The sequence below is a fragment of the Narcine bancroftii genome, chromosome 12 (assembly GCF_036971445.1).
Source record: "Narcine bancroftii isolate sNarBan1 chromosome 12, sNarBan1.hap1, whole genome shotgun sequence".
Classification (NCBI taxonomy): Eukaryota; Metazoa; Chordata; class Chondrichthyes; order Torpediniformes; family Narcinidae; genus Narcine; species Narcine bancroftii.
In genome coordinates this window covers 52,305,236-52,320,344 of record NC_091480.1, presented here as the reverse complement: position 1 = coordinate 52,320,344, position 15,109 = coordinate 52,305,236, and the positions used below count along the sequence as shown (strand labels likewise).

Here is a 15,109-nt window from a genome sequence, read left to right as displayed (position 1 = left end):
GCGGTGCATGAGGCCATGGACAGACGTGTCAGTATGGGAGTTGGGTGCAGAATTGAGTCGAGGAAAACATGAAAAGTCTTCAGGCGCAGTGGTTGAAGTAAAAGCAATGCTGAAGAAACTCAGCAGGTCAAACAAAATACTTTATAGAGCACAGATAAAGTTATAAGCAGAATATAGGCAGGTGCCCAAAAATGGTAAGGTACTTAACAGTGTGGGGGAACAGAGGGACCTTGGGGTCCAGTTTCATAGCCAGTTGACAAGATGGTTAAGATGTGCTAGTCTTCATTAGTCAGGGATTGAGCTCCAGTGTCATGAGGTAATGTTGCAACTTTATATAAGAATCCTGTAAGTCAAGTCAATTCAAGTTTATTGTCATCTGACTGCACAAGGTAATCCCAATGAAACAGCGTTCTACAGTCCTTGGTGCAAAACACACAGACACACAACCATACATAGCACATAGACAAGTATTTCATCTCAACAATAAATAAATGTTGTTTCATGAATATGAAAGTCTCGGATGGTCAGTGTGAGCAGTTCCTTTGGTCGTTCAGCATTCTCAATGCCTGTGGGAAGAAGCTGTTCCTCAGCCTGGTGGTGCTGGCTGTGATAATCCTGTGTCTCTTCCTTGACAGGCGCAGCTGGGTGGAATGGGTCCTCAATGGTTTTGCGTGCTTTCTTCAGACAACGATCCCAGAAGATCACATCGATAGTGGGAGGGAGACTCTGCCACTCTTGTGGTCTTGTAGATTGACCTCTGATCCATTCTTTTGCAGCAGGTGTACCACACTGTGATGCAGCCAGCCAGGACGCTCTCGATAGAGCTCCTGGAGAAGATTTACATATTGGTGGCCGGTAGCCTTGCCTGCTTCAGTCTTCTCAGAAAGTCCCGTCACTAGGCCCTTTCAAATTGCCTTCTAAAATGGGGTTAAATGGGAAATTTATTAGGTTGAAGATCCAGGTACAGGGCTATTTGAAAGGGCTGAACTGGGCAAGCCTGGTCAAAGTCTGCCTGGGTCCCAGACCTTCCTCGGAGGTCTATTTGAAAGGGAAAATGGCTCACCCGGTTACTCTAGAACTTTAAACAAAAAGGGAACTGCATGACATGTCACCATGTCATCGCAGGGGTGGGATCTGCCTTAAATCGCCAGGTTGATTATTTAACAGGTAGGTTAGGCTGCCATTTGAAAGGTGCAGGAGGCACACATGACCCAGTCATCTCACCTGGGTCCCAGGAGGGCTACCCAGGTGCTGCAATTTGAAAGCTCCAACAGTTGCACTTTCCTGACAAATGAGGAGATGGAGATATATATCCACGCTAGGTCATTAGTTAAGTGAACTCCAAGGAAATCTCTAGTGAGACCACATTTAGAATACAGTAGCTAACCATTTCAATTCTTGCGCTAACATATCTGTCCATGGCCTCATGTATTGTCAAACCAAGACCATCCGTAAATTGGAGAAGCAACACCTAATTTTCTGACTGGGCACTTTCCAACCAGATGGCATTAACATTGATTTCTCTGGTTTTTGCCAGATCACTCCCCATTCTCCCTCTGTTCCCCATCCCTCTCTCCTTTCCTCAAGCTCCACCTCATTCCCTCTCCATTCACAGCCATTTTCGCCCTCTCCCTGTTTCTCCCTTATCCACCGATTACCTCCTGCCTGTGGGACTGTGCTCCTCTCCCAGCCCACCTCCATTTTATTCAGGTGCCTGCCTACATTTTGCTCATTATTAGGAACATAAAGCTGGGAAACAGCAGTTCAAACAGCATACTTTATATGGCAAAGATAAATGTACATAACCAATTTGTTTCTGGCTTGACCCTTTCATCAAGGTGTCATGGTATCTTTATCTTTGCTACATAAAGTGCACGGTTTGGCCAGCTGAGTTTCTCTAGCATTGTGTTTTTATTGCAATCAGCGACTACAGACTTTTATGTTTTATTTCTGTTAATATGCACAAGGTTAGTTTTTCAGTTCTTGAATCAATCTTTTAAAAAAAAAAATTACACATGCTCTTAACAGGCTCTTTCGCCCATCACCATCAGTACATTTTTGAATGGTGGGAGGAAACTCGAGCCATGGGGGGGGGAAACCCACGCAGATGAGGGGAGAATGTACAAACTTCTTACAGACAGCGTGGGATTTGGACCCCAGTTCCAATTGCTGTCACTGTAACAGTGTATCCGCTATGCTAACCATGCTGCTCTCTTATCTAATCAATAATTTCCCTGCTCCACTCTGATTTTCCCTCCTGATCACCTGCACAAGCGGGAATATGCAGTGAATGGTTAACTGATTAATAGGCGGCGTACCCAGGAAAATATGAGGTACCAAAAAAAAAGTGCAAATACAGAGCTTTCTCACACCAGTACTACTCAGGCCAGTACTAGGCTTAAAATTTCTTTCTCTCTTCTCTCTCCACCCCCCCCCCAACAAACCATTGACGTGATGTACCGGGATCATTGCCCGAAGAGGGCACACAAAATCATTGAGGACCCCTTCCACCCCGCTCGCAGCATCTTTCAGCTGCTCCTGTCGGGGAAGAGACACAGGAGGATCAGAGCCAGCACCACCAGGCTGAGGAACAGCTTCTTCTCACGGGCAGTGAGAATGGTGAACAACCAAAGGAACTGCTCACACTGACCATCCGAGGCTCTCATATTTATGATGGGGGTTGGAGGGGGGGGGGGGGGGGGGGGGGAGACAGGGAGACTCCAGTAATCCTCTCTGTCACTCTTATTGTCCAGTGGATTGACCTCTGATCCATTTCTCTGCAGCAACCGGACCACGCTGTGATGCAGTTGGCCAGGATGCTCTCAATAGGGATCCTGTAGAAGGATGACATAATGGTGGCTGGTTGCCTTGCCCACTTCAGTCTTCTCAGGAAATACAATCACTTTTGCACCTTCCTGACAAGTAAAGAGATGTTGAGTGTCCTCGATAGGTCACTAGTTAAGTGAACTTGACTCTCTCTATTTGTTGTTGATGTGTAGTTGAGGGTTGTCATTCCTGGTCCTCCTGGAAAATGATCATTTCCTTGTGGCTTGTCCATGTTGAGACTCAGGTTGTTGCTCTCGCACCATTTCACCAGATTTTCCACCTCTTCTCTGTAGAGTGACTCATCCTTGTTGCTAATGAGGCCAACTACTTTGAATCATTTGCAAACTCGATGTCACTGTTGGAGCTGGTTCTGGCAATGCAGTTGTGGGTCAGTAGCGTGAACAGGAGCGGGCTGAGAACATAGCCCTGAGGTGCACCTGTGCCCAGCATGTTGGTGCTTGACTATCTTCTACCAATCTGGACAGACTGGTCTTACCATTAAGAAGTCCAGAATCCAGTTGCAGAGAGGGGAAGTTAAGTCTAGGGAATGATCGTATTAAGCGCCAAGCTGAAGTCAATGAACAACAGCCTGGTGTATGAGGCGTTGTTCTCTTGGTGGGCTAGGATGGAGTGGAGTGAAGCGACAAAGCTATCACATCATCTGTGGAACGGCTTGTTGTATAGGTGAATTGAAATGTATCTAGCATTTCTGGGAGGTGTGTTTTGATGTGTTCCATCATCAGATGTTCAAAGCATTTAATAATGGTGGAGGTCAGTGCCCCAAGGCAGTAATCATTGAGGCCTGTTATTGTTGCACACCACAGGCACCAGTTTCCACTCCATCATGGACTCTACAAGAGGTGGTGTCTCAAGGAAGTGTGCTTATCCCATTGCTCTACTCTCTGCCCACCTGTGACTCTATGGCTAGGCACAATTCAAAAGATGGCAATGAGGAAGCGTACAGGAGGGAGTTAGATCAGCTGATTGAGTGGTGTCACATCAACAATCTTGCACTCAACATTAACAACACGAAAGAGATGATTGTGGAATTTAGGAGGAAATCAGGAGAGCACAAACCTCATTAAGGGGCCAGCACTGGCGAGAGCATATGAACATGTGCTAATGCCCAATACTTGTGCAATTGAATGAATATAAACTTGAGGTGACTACACAAGGCGAGTCTCCACCTTTTACTTTTTTTCTGCCGCTTAATTTCATTATTTTTTTTTAAATACCCGTTTTAGGTCCTACTACAAAGTTCTGTGAGCCGAAGGAACCAGAAGAGGAGGAAGAAAAAAAAGATGGTGAGCAGGGTGCATCATGACTGCTTCCATTTCTGTTCCTGCAAATGGGTTTTGTCCTTGATCAGAAGAAAAAGGAGCAGGAGTCGGCCATCCGGCCCGTCAAGCCTGCTCTGCCATTCAATGAGATGGCTGATCTGATGATGGCCTCATCTCCATCGACCTGCCTTTTTCCCCATATCCCTTAGTCCCCCTATGATGTAAAAATCTATCCAACCTTGTCTTAAATATATTTACTGTTTCAATGTGAAGTGAATTCCACAGATTCCCCACCCTCTGGAGAAAAGCAGTCCCTCATCTCCATCCTAAATCTACTCCCATGGATCTTGAGACTATGTCCCCTAGTTCTGGTCTCTCCCACCAATGGGAACAACTTACCTACCTCTATCTTATCCATGCCTTTCATACTTCTATGTTTCTACAAGATCCCCTCTCATTCTTCTAAATCCCAGTGAGTACAGTCTTCTCATTAGCCTTATCCCCTCATCCCTGGAATCAACTTAGTGAACCTCCTCTGCACCACCTCCAAAGTTTGTACATCCTTCCTCAAGTAAGAAGACCAGAACTGCACTCAGTTCTCCAGAATGCAGCACCACCTCCCTCTAGCAATTAAGGCCTTCCTGATAGCCTGCAAACCAATTTTTTGTGATTTGTACACAAGCACTCCTGTCCTCTGCACAGCAGCATGAAATCTACTTCCCTGAATCTTGAGGCTTTGTCCCCTAGTTATAGTCTTCCCCCACCAATGTAAACATCTTGGATCATAGAAGAACACCTAGTGCAGCACACAACAGGCCCTTCAGCCCTTGATGTTGTGCCGACCTATATATTTCTGCTAACAATAAAAAGAAACATTTACCCTGTAACCTTCTATTTTTCTTTCATCCATGTGCCTGCCAGAGTCTCTTAAATGCCCCTAATGTTTCCGCCTCCACCACCTCTCCTAACAAGGTATTCTCGGCACCTACAACTCTTTTTAAAAAAAAACAATTTCTCTGACGTTTCTCCCAAAATTTTACTCCCTTCCCTTTGTACACATGTCACCTGGTGTTTGCTGATTCTGCCCTGGGAATAAGGTGCTGGCTGTCCACACTATCCAGACCTCTATTAAGTCTCCTCTCATCCTTCTACGTTCAAAAAAGAAAAGTTGCAGCCTCTGCTAGCCTTGCTTTATAAGACTTATTTCCAAACCAGGCAACATCCTGGTGAATCTCCTCTACACCCTCTCCATAGCTTCTGAGTAATGAGGTGACCAGTACTGAACACTATACTCCAAATGTGGTCTCACCAGAGATTTGTAGAGTTCCAACATGACCTTTCAACTTTTGAACTCAATCCCCAGACTAATTAGACCCTGCATCCCATGGGCCTTCTTAACTGCAGATAGACTCCAACTTACAATATTTCAAAGTTACGATGATCAGAATAGGTTTTGAATGAAGGTAAGTCAGGGTCTACATGTATCGTGCTTTGACAGACCCAGTGCCATTTTAAAAAAAAAAGGTGATTTGGAACACGTTGCCATATCTGGGGAGGGAGAGAGCGACGGCAGTCTACGCATGCATTCCAAATCACAACATAGGTTGTGAAGTGATGCCACTGTCCCTAGTTACCCGGTGCCACCATGGCCTCCCGGCAGCAGCGGGGACATTGGCCTCTAGGAAACAGCAGGGACATTGGCCTCCTGTTAGAGACATAATGAAATGCTGCCAGTACAGGTAGACCCTGACTTACAATAATTTCACCTTGCAATGTGATAATTTTACCTTGCGTTGTGAGTCCCGGGTTCTACCTGTATCCTATCAACCTGCACAGCAACCTTGAGGGATGTATGGATTTGAACCCCAAGGTCCCTCTGTTCATCCATACTCTTTAAGTTACCGACCACATGTTGTGAGTAAGGAAACTGATTTGGTAGGTCTCAAAGGCAAGGACTCTGAACACAGGTTTTTGTAGTGAAGGACTTTATTTATAGAAGGCAAATGTGGGAAATGGTAACATATGCAGCACACGTGCATGCAATTTACAGCAGTTGTGGGATAAAGGTAGTGGCATTGAAACCACATATAGTTTATTAGCGATTGTGGGGAAAAAGTCGGTAAGCGATTAAACACACGCAGGCAACTAATAATGAACGTGGGAGCAAACTGCATACACACACAAACAACCAAGGGAAAAGTCAATACGATGCCTACCACCCCATGACTCTGCAGATACAGCTCTATGCTATTTAGGGACAATAATCAATGTTCCCAACCCTATTCAGTGCACAGCTCACTAACAGTTTCTCCAGCGCTGTTCCACGTTCCTCAGCCTGGAAAGGCAACCTGGAAGCAGGGTGGTCCCTCAAAGATGGCAAAAGAGGGGGACAGCCCAGATTGTTAGCAGGGTCCAATGGCTTGGAACCAGGAGGGTTTATTCAATTATAGCAGCCAATGGCCCAAGGCCAAGTACAGGCAGGCTGGAGAGTGCAGTCCAGGTGTAAGTTACATGGGTCCAACAGCAAAATGTGCACTAATTAGGTGGGGCGGAACTAAACCTTGATTGGCAGCTCATGTCCCCCCCGACTAGGTAGGGGGCAGTGCTGTCACATGACAGCCACAACCCTTCCCAGTACACCATAAACCCTTAACTTCTCTTTCTGGTTTGTCTTTCCAAAATGTATCACCTCACACTTCTCACTCCTCACAGTTTGAACTCCATCTGCTACTTTTCTACCCAAATCTGCATCTTATCTGGCCCTTTGTAACCTACATTCAGCACCATTCACAACTCCTCCAACATTCGTATCATCTGCAAACTTACTGATCCATCCTTCCGCCTCTTCATCCAGGTCATTTATAAAAATCACAGGGCAGGGGTTCCAAAACAGATCCTCGTGGAACTCCACTAGTCACCAACTACCGTCCACTATTACTCTGTTTTTTACAGGCAGGCCAATTCTGAATCCACACAGCCAAGTTTCCATGGATCCTATGCCTCATGACTTTCTGAACAGGTCTCCCATGGGGGACCTTGTCAAATGCCTGACTAAAACCCATATGCACCACATCTACCACCTGACCTGCATCAATTTCTTTTTACCTCATCAATTAGGCTCATGAGGCACGACTTTCCCCTCAAAGCCATGCTGGCTATCCCTAATTAGATTGTACTTCTGCAAATGCTCAGAATTCTTAGCCTTCAGAATCCTCTCCAATAGTTTGCACTATTGTGGAAGCATACAAGATTGAGATCCATCAGCTAGCTGAGTGGTGTCACACTCAATGTTAGCAAAACCAAGGAAATGATTGTGGACTTCAGGAGGAAATCAGGAGAACACGATCCAGTCCTCATTGAGGGGTCATCAGTGAAGAGGGTCAAGAACTTCAAATTCCTGGGTGTTAAGCATCTTCAAGGATCTGTTGAGTCTCCATGTTGATGCAATCACAAAGAAGGTTTGCCAGTGGCTTTTCTTCGTGAGGAGATTTGATACATCGCTGAAGATTCGAAAATATCTACAGGTGCACTGTGGAGAGTATTCGGTCGGGTTGCATCACTGCCTGATATGGAGGTGCCAACTCTCAGGACAAGAATAAACTCCAGAAGGTTGTTAACTCTCCCTGTGACATCACAGGCACCAGACTTCACTCCATCGAAAACATCTACATGAGGTGGTGTATTAAAAAAGCAGCCTCTATCCTCAAAGATCCCCACCAGCCAGGCCATGCCCTCTTCACTCTGTTACCATCAGGAAAAAGGTACAGGAACCTAAAGACAAGCACTCAGCGGCACAAAGACAGCTTCTTCCCTGCTGCCATCAGATTCCAGAATGATCAATGAACCAAAGACACTGCCTTTGACTTTTTGTGCACTATTGTTATTTATTTTGCAAGGTGATTTATAGAAACGTTTGCCATATGATACTGCAAAATGATAAATTCTGACTCTGATCTTGGTGTCTAACCCAGTTGTATGTCTTTCGTTGACAGGCCTCGCATAGTGGACTCTCTGCTGCCACAGGCAGCACCAATGAGGAGAATGGGAATGGAGACTGACCTGTTGAAACCAGAGCCCTGGGACTGACCTGACCTTTAACCCATTGTCTGCCTGATGGCTGGATGCAGCCCCAGTGCTGTTCACTGCGTGGCTCATGGAGCCGTTTTCACCAGCTCCTTGATTCTTGGTGGGGGGGGAGGGTGGGGGGGTGTCCTCAGGACTCACAATGGTGACTGCAGATGACTTAAAAAAAAATAAAAAAAAAAACAAAAATAAGATCCTTGTGCGATTTGTATGGTCATATAGTCTTAATGCAATATAGAGCACATGGCAATGAGCTTATTGCAGATGGAACAAGACTTTTGTATTTCAGCAGTGTGTTTCAGTTATCTTGGGCAAGGAAAAATTTGCTTCCTTAACACTTTTGGGTGTATTCTATGGATTTTGGGCTGTTGATCTCTGAAATCACCATAGAAGTTTCTTATCATGTATCTTTTTAGATACAACCTGTTCTTGTGATTGCTTGTCTTAAGTCTACCTCAAGAGTGCAACACATCATTGAAAATTCTGCCCTGCTGATCTTCGTGCAGCAGTGACGAACATGGTGAAAGGTTTCACCAGGACATGGCGACCATGGAAAAGTGTCATCAGGGCAACTGGAATCCGTCAATGACACAAGAGGCATCAGATGCTGAGTAGAAATGAAAATCAGCAAAACATTTTGGGGTCAGTTGAACTAGCGCAATGAGTCATCATTACACAATTAAATATGCTAAATTCAATAAAAGTTTGTTTCTCCAACTTGCTATGTGATGCAGCAAATCTGAAATTATCTGTGTTCAGCTTGAAGGTGTCTTATAAAAGCCAGATTTTTTTCAGAAGCGAACCTTTTGAAAAATGTTCAGTTTTATTACTGCTAATTGAGACAGTGTTGGAATGGGGTAGAATGGAGCAGGAAATCCTGATTAAAACTTTTAGATTATTAGAAGACTGTTTCCATGATTTTATACAGTTTTGAAGTGATTGCTAATCTCCCCAGTTGCATATTATGGTTATAAATAAAATTGCAGTCACTGTTAGTAGTCTTTACTCCAGCAGAGTAAGAAGTTCCCCCCAATGTTTCCCCTAAACCTTTCACCCCAAAGCCATGTCCTATCGTATTTATCTCTCCTTACCCAAGTGGAAAGACCCTATTCACATTTACTCTGTCTATACCCCTTATCATTTTGTAAACCTCTATCAAATCTCCCCTCATTTTTCTACGCTCCAAGGAATAAAGTCCCAACCTGTTTAATCTTCCCTGTAACTCGATTCCTGAAGACTGGCAACTCTTTCAATCTTACTGATGTCCTTCCTGTAGTTTAGCTACCAGATCTACACACAATACTCCAAATTTGGCCTTGCACAACCTCACCATAACATCACAAGTCCTGTACTCTATACGTTGATTTATGAGGCCAAGATGCCAAAAGCTTTCTTTACAACCCTGTCTGGCAGTGACGCCACCTTCAGAAAATTATGTATCTATTCCCAGATCCCTTTGCTCCTCAGTGTCTGACCATTTATGTTTATGTCCTACCTTGGTTTGTCCTTCCAAGATGCAACACCTCACACTGATCTTCATTAAATCCATCTACCTTATACTGGTCCATTTTTCCTCACTGTCCACAACGCCTCCAATCTTGGTGTCATCAGCAAACTTGCTGATCCAATTTCCCAGATTATCATTTAGATCATTGATAATGATCAATGGTCCCAGCACCGATCACTGGGTCACACCAATAGTCACAGGCCTCCAGTCTGAGAAGCAATCATCCACTACTGTTTTGTCTCAAACCGTGTAAGTTCCCAGCTTCTAATATTTCTGAATCTCAAAACATATCAGCTTCCAAGAGAAGTAAGCCTCGATATTCAGAATTGTATCTTATTCAAATAAATCAAATTTCATAATTGCAGCTGTAAATAGCTTTCATTTTTCATTGATAAAAGCAAATAAACATTTTCATAGCTTTGCACTTCATAACAATGAGTAAAATAAAGCATATTGTAAATGATAACGATACTCAAGTTCAAACATAAATTAAAATGATAAATGATTAAAAATGAATTATAATGATGAATAATAATGATAACTTCAAAGAAAATTTTCTTGAGTGCTCACGTTTCTTCCATGGTCATTCTAAGAATGAAAAAAGAGCTCCCAGTCTGCTCAGATATTACGACATATGACATCATAGTGATGTCATATGGTAACTACAAAAATTAATCCTTAAAGAGAAAGTCATAAAACAACCATAAATAATAAACACAAGGTTTTAACCTCTACAGACAGCAGCAATCGAAATTTGCCAAGTAAGTGTTATATTTAAAATAATATTAGTTACTAATGATGGTAATTACATTCTGTAAACTTAACCCCCAACTAGGTGCGACTATACTTATCTGTGTGTGTCCATTGCAGGTTAGGCACAATTCTCGTAGATCAGTCCAAAGTTCATTCTTACAAATCCAGTGTTGAAATGCAGGCTTTAAGTTGATGCAAAGAAATGATCATGAAGTAGGTGGGAATCTACCTTATCCTTATCAAGTTGCTTCCAGAGAAATATCCTTTCAGGCAATTGGTAGTCATAACTCCCCTTTTCCTTGCATAGGGGAAACGAAATGAGTGACTTTCACAATGTTTCCAGATGTGTGTCAAATGAAATGACAGTCCTGATCCTGGGGGTCATGTGATAGGTGTGGAGGAGAGAGATTCCAAAGCTCCTGAGGGAAAAGAAGAAAAGACTATAACTGAAGATAAGTAAAAGCATCACTGCTTAATAGTTAAAAATCCAAATGACTACAAGAGATGTTGACGAAGAAAAATCAGGCACGAGGGGCTGCTGGAGCCATGAAGACCTCAGAGGCCCGCAGCACCTTGCGTATCATAAAAACGATGGCAGACCCGACAAAAGGCCCGACCTTAAGAAGAAGTTGGGGTAGAGACCCAACCCATCCTGAGTACCAAGGGTTCACTGATGAGACAATGAAGGTGAGGGACCCTCCCATGAATGGGGGAACTGACCAAAAGAATGCTCCTGTAAAGAGAAACGCTCCCGGAAGGATGCTGATGAAGTGGGCGACTCCACTAGATGTCTGCAGAGTTAGTTCAGTTTGAGTGCAAAACTGAAAGCTTAACTAACAGACAGCGAACAGGAAGACAGCAGCAACCCCGAGTTTTTGGAATGTGAGGGTGTTACTGTATAAGAAGTAAGAAAGGAAAAGTAAGAAGACCTCTGGACTTACAAAGCAATATTAAAGCTATGATCATGGTAGACAGCTGAATAAAAGATTCAACTCTACAACAGCTAAAATGGAGAAGGTTTTTGAAAAACTGGCTGGTAGGGTGAGTGAAATTGAAGAAAGAGTGGAAGACGTTTCTGACTGAATGGATAGAATAGATGGACAAGATAAAACCAAGACATGGGATAAATTAGATACATTAGAGAACTTTAGTCAAAGAAATAACATTAAAATTGTAGGTTTAGAAGAAGGGATGGAAGGGAATGACTGGTTGTGCTTTTGTTTCAAGAATGGATACCGGGGGTCTTAGGTCAAGCCAAAATAGGTCAAACTAGAAGTAGAAAGGGCTCATAGGTCTTTAATACCCTGCCCTGGGTAAGACCAGAAGCCTCATACTATTTGGTGAAATTATTGAGATATCAAGATAGAGAAAAAAAAATGAACTGCAGCAGCGATAAGGGCTAAAACTTGCGGTGGCCCACTGGAGATGGGGGGGGGGGAGGGGGGAAATGTCCTCTTCTATTTGGATATGTGCTGCTTTACTTAAGCGGAGGAAAGAATTTGATCTTAAAAGATCGCTGAGACAAAAATGTTACACTTTTGTGTTGAGGTATCCGGCAACTTTAAAAATAATGCTCCCAGAAGGGAGAAGAAAAAATTTCTTGGATGTTAAGCAAGCAACTGATTATGTAAATAGTCTTCTAGAAGTTAATCAGCAATGAAAATTGATACTATTTTATTTATTTAAAGTATTAGAAAGATTTGAATTGAGACACAATTTTATAAATTGGATAAGGGCTTTATATCATGAGCCTAGGGCTAAAGATGTAACCAATTACCATATTTCTTCAGCATTTCCATTAACTAGATCTAGTAGGGAGGATCTCCAGCTCTTCATTTTGACTATTAAAACCACTGGATTAAGCTATACATCAAGATCCAGATATTAAAGGTTTCAGGGTTAATCAAGTAGAACACAAGATCAACTTGTTTGCTGATGATGTCTTAATATAACTGACCGAACCAGAAAATTCAATAAGGGAACTGTACTGTATATTAGAAGATAATGGGAAGATTTCAGGCTGTAAGATAAATTGGGAAAAAAGTGAGATAATGCCACTTTTGGGAGGGGATTATAATTGATTTAAAAGAAATAGTCAATTTAAGTGGCCGCTAAATGGGATAAAATATCAAGGAGTTAGGATAGATAACAATTTGGAAAATTTATATAAATTAAATCATCCCCCTTGCTGAAGGAAATAGAAGAAGACAAATGGATGGAAAAACCTGTGAATGGCTGGTAGGAACGGTTAACTGTATTAAAATGAATGTGTTACCAAGACTCCAGTGATCTTTTAAAATCATTACCTATACCTTTACCACAAAGATTTTTCAAGATTTAAATAAATACATTTGGAAATTCCTTTGGAATGATAAAGTGGCAAGAGTTTGGAAAAATTAACATGGGAGGACTTTGACTCCCAGATCTTTAAAAATATTACTGGGCAGCATAGTCTAGGTTTATCTCCTCTCTTTTTAAGTGGGGGGGGGGGTGGTGTGGAGACAGGCCTTACTGGGCACAAATTGATCAGCATAAGGTAGGTGAAAAGATAGCAGAGGACTTTATTTATAAATGGAATATAAAATTAATATCTGGATCTAAAGATGCCCCACTATTAAAACATATAATTAATGTTTGGCATAAAACAAACAAGAAAATTGGTATTAAGGTGGGGTTGTCACCTACAAATCCCCTATTTAATAACAAATTAATACCACTGACATTAGATAATAGAATCATGGATACCTGGTCCTGTAGAGGGACTAGGTGTATCAAGGACTGTTTTGATCAAGGAAAATTCATGACATTTGTGACATCTGAGGCGCCTGCAAGCTCACACCAAGACACAAGAGCAACTTGTCCGTGAACTACTCTTTGCAGACGATGCCGCTTTAGTTGCCCATTCAGAGCCAGTTCTTCAGCGCTGGGCGTCCTGTTTTGAGGAAACTGCCAAAATGTTTGGCCTGGAAGTCAGCCTGAAGAAAACGGAGGTCCTCCATCAGCCAGCTCCCCACCATGACTACCAGCCCCCCCACATCTCCATTGGGCACACAAAACTCAAAACGGTCAACCAGTTTACCTATCTCAGCTGCACCATTTCATCGGATGCAAGGATCGACAACGAGATAGACAATAGACTTGCCAAGGCAAATAGCGCCTTCGGAAGACTACACAAAAGATTCTGGAAAAACAACCAACTGAAAAACCTCACAAAGATTAGCGTATACAGAGCTGTTGCATACCCACACTCCTGTTCGGCTCTGAATCATGGGTCCTCTACCGGCATCACCTACGGCTCCTAGAATGCTTCCACCAGTGTGGTCTCCACTCCATCCTCAACATTCATTGGAACGACTTCATCACCAACATCGAAGTACTCGAGATGGCAGAGTCCGCAAGCATCGAATCCACGCTGCTGAAGATCCAACTGTGCTGGGGAGGTCACGTCTCCAGAATGGAGGACCATCGCCTTCCCAAGATCGTGTTGTATGGTGAGCTCTCCACTGGCCACCGAGACAGAGGTGCACCAAAGAAGAGGTACAAGGACTGCCTAAAGAAATCTCTTGGTGCCTGCCACATTGACCACCGCCAGTGGGCTGATATCACCTCAAACCGTGCATCTTGGCGCCTCTCAGTTCGGCGGGCAGCAACCTCCTTTGAAGAAGACCGCAGAGCCCACCTCACTGACAAAAGACAAAGGAGGAAAAACCCAACACCCAACCCCAATCAACCAATTTTCCCTTGCAACCGCTGCAACCGTGTCTGCCTGTCCCGCATCGGACTTGACAGCCACAAACGAGCCTGCAGCTGATGTGGACATTACCCCCTCCATTAATCTTTGTCCACAAAGCCAAGCCAAAGAAAAGATATTGATACGTTTTGGGGAGATAAATTGGGAAAAGTTTGTTAGAGTTTAAAACAGATCTGATTTGAAATACTGGAGCTCTGCTAATGCTAGACATATCAGCTTCATAGCTTTTGCAAGAGCTTTGGATAGTGCTCAAGAGACTTCACTAATGGATTGCTGTTTACAAAAGACAACAGATGAAAGATCTTGTTTGAGCCGCAGGTTGTCTGGAGATGATCTAAGAGGATTATGTGGTTTTGCAAGCAGAGAGAGTCAAACAGGCTTTCTCTCACAAAGACACACACACACACACACACACACACACACACACACACACACACACACACACACACACACACACACACACACACACACACACACACACACACACACACACTGATCACTTCTATGGTGTTACAGCCAGTAACATAAGCTGGGACTGGAACAGGACAAGCTTGTGAAAAGCCCTTGTGATTCATGAAAGAGGAGAGGACTGGCTGTCTAATATTTCACTTGGAATAAGCAAAACAGGAAAAAGAAGGAGGTTATCATCTGGAGAACCCTGAAGAGGCAAGTTTTGTCAGCAAGACACTGAATTGGCTGATGGAAGTACATCATTTGTGGATGTCCTGGAACCACAAATCTCTCTCTTAAAATCGACACGAACCTTCCTCAGTGGTAACCATTTACCTTTCAAGCACCAAAGCCTGGTGAACTTTACAAATGTTAAATTCTGTGGACAGTATAAAAATTGCTTGCAACCAGTGAACATGGAGGAATGAGAAGTGAGATTGGACTGTGAACCAAAGAACT

General features: G+C 43.3%; 1 protein-coding gene across 1 annotated transcript in view; it reads left to right on the top strand.

Moving 5' to 3' along the window:
- The window catches only part of LOC138746803 (proliferation-associated protein 2G4-like), a 56,496-nt gene extending 47,403 nt beyond the window's left edge, over nucleotides 1–9,093 (top strand). The window contains exons 12-13 of the mRNA XM_069905265.1: nucleotides 4,071–4,130; nucleotides 8,099–9,093. Coding sequence (XP_069761366.1) covers nucleotides 4,071–4,130; nucleotides 8,099–8,164 — 126 coding nt within the window. The 3' untranslated portion in view covers nucleotides 8,165–9,093. The remainder of the gene's footprint in view (nucleotides 1–4,070; nucleotides 4,131–8,098) is intronic.
- The last annotated feature ends 6,016 nt before the right edge of the window (nucleotides 9,094–15,109 follow it).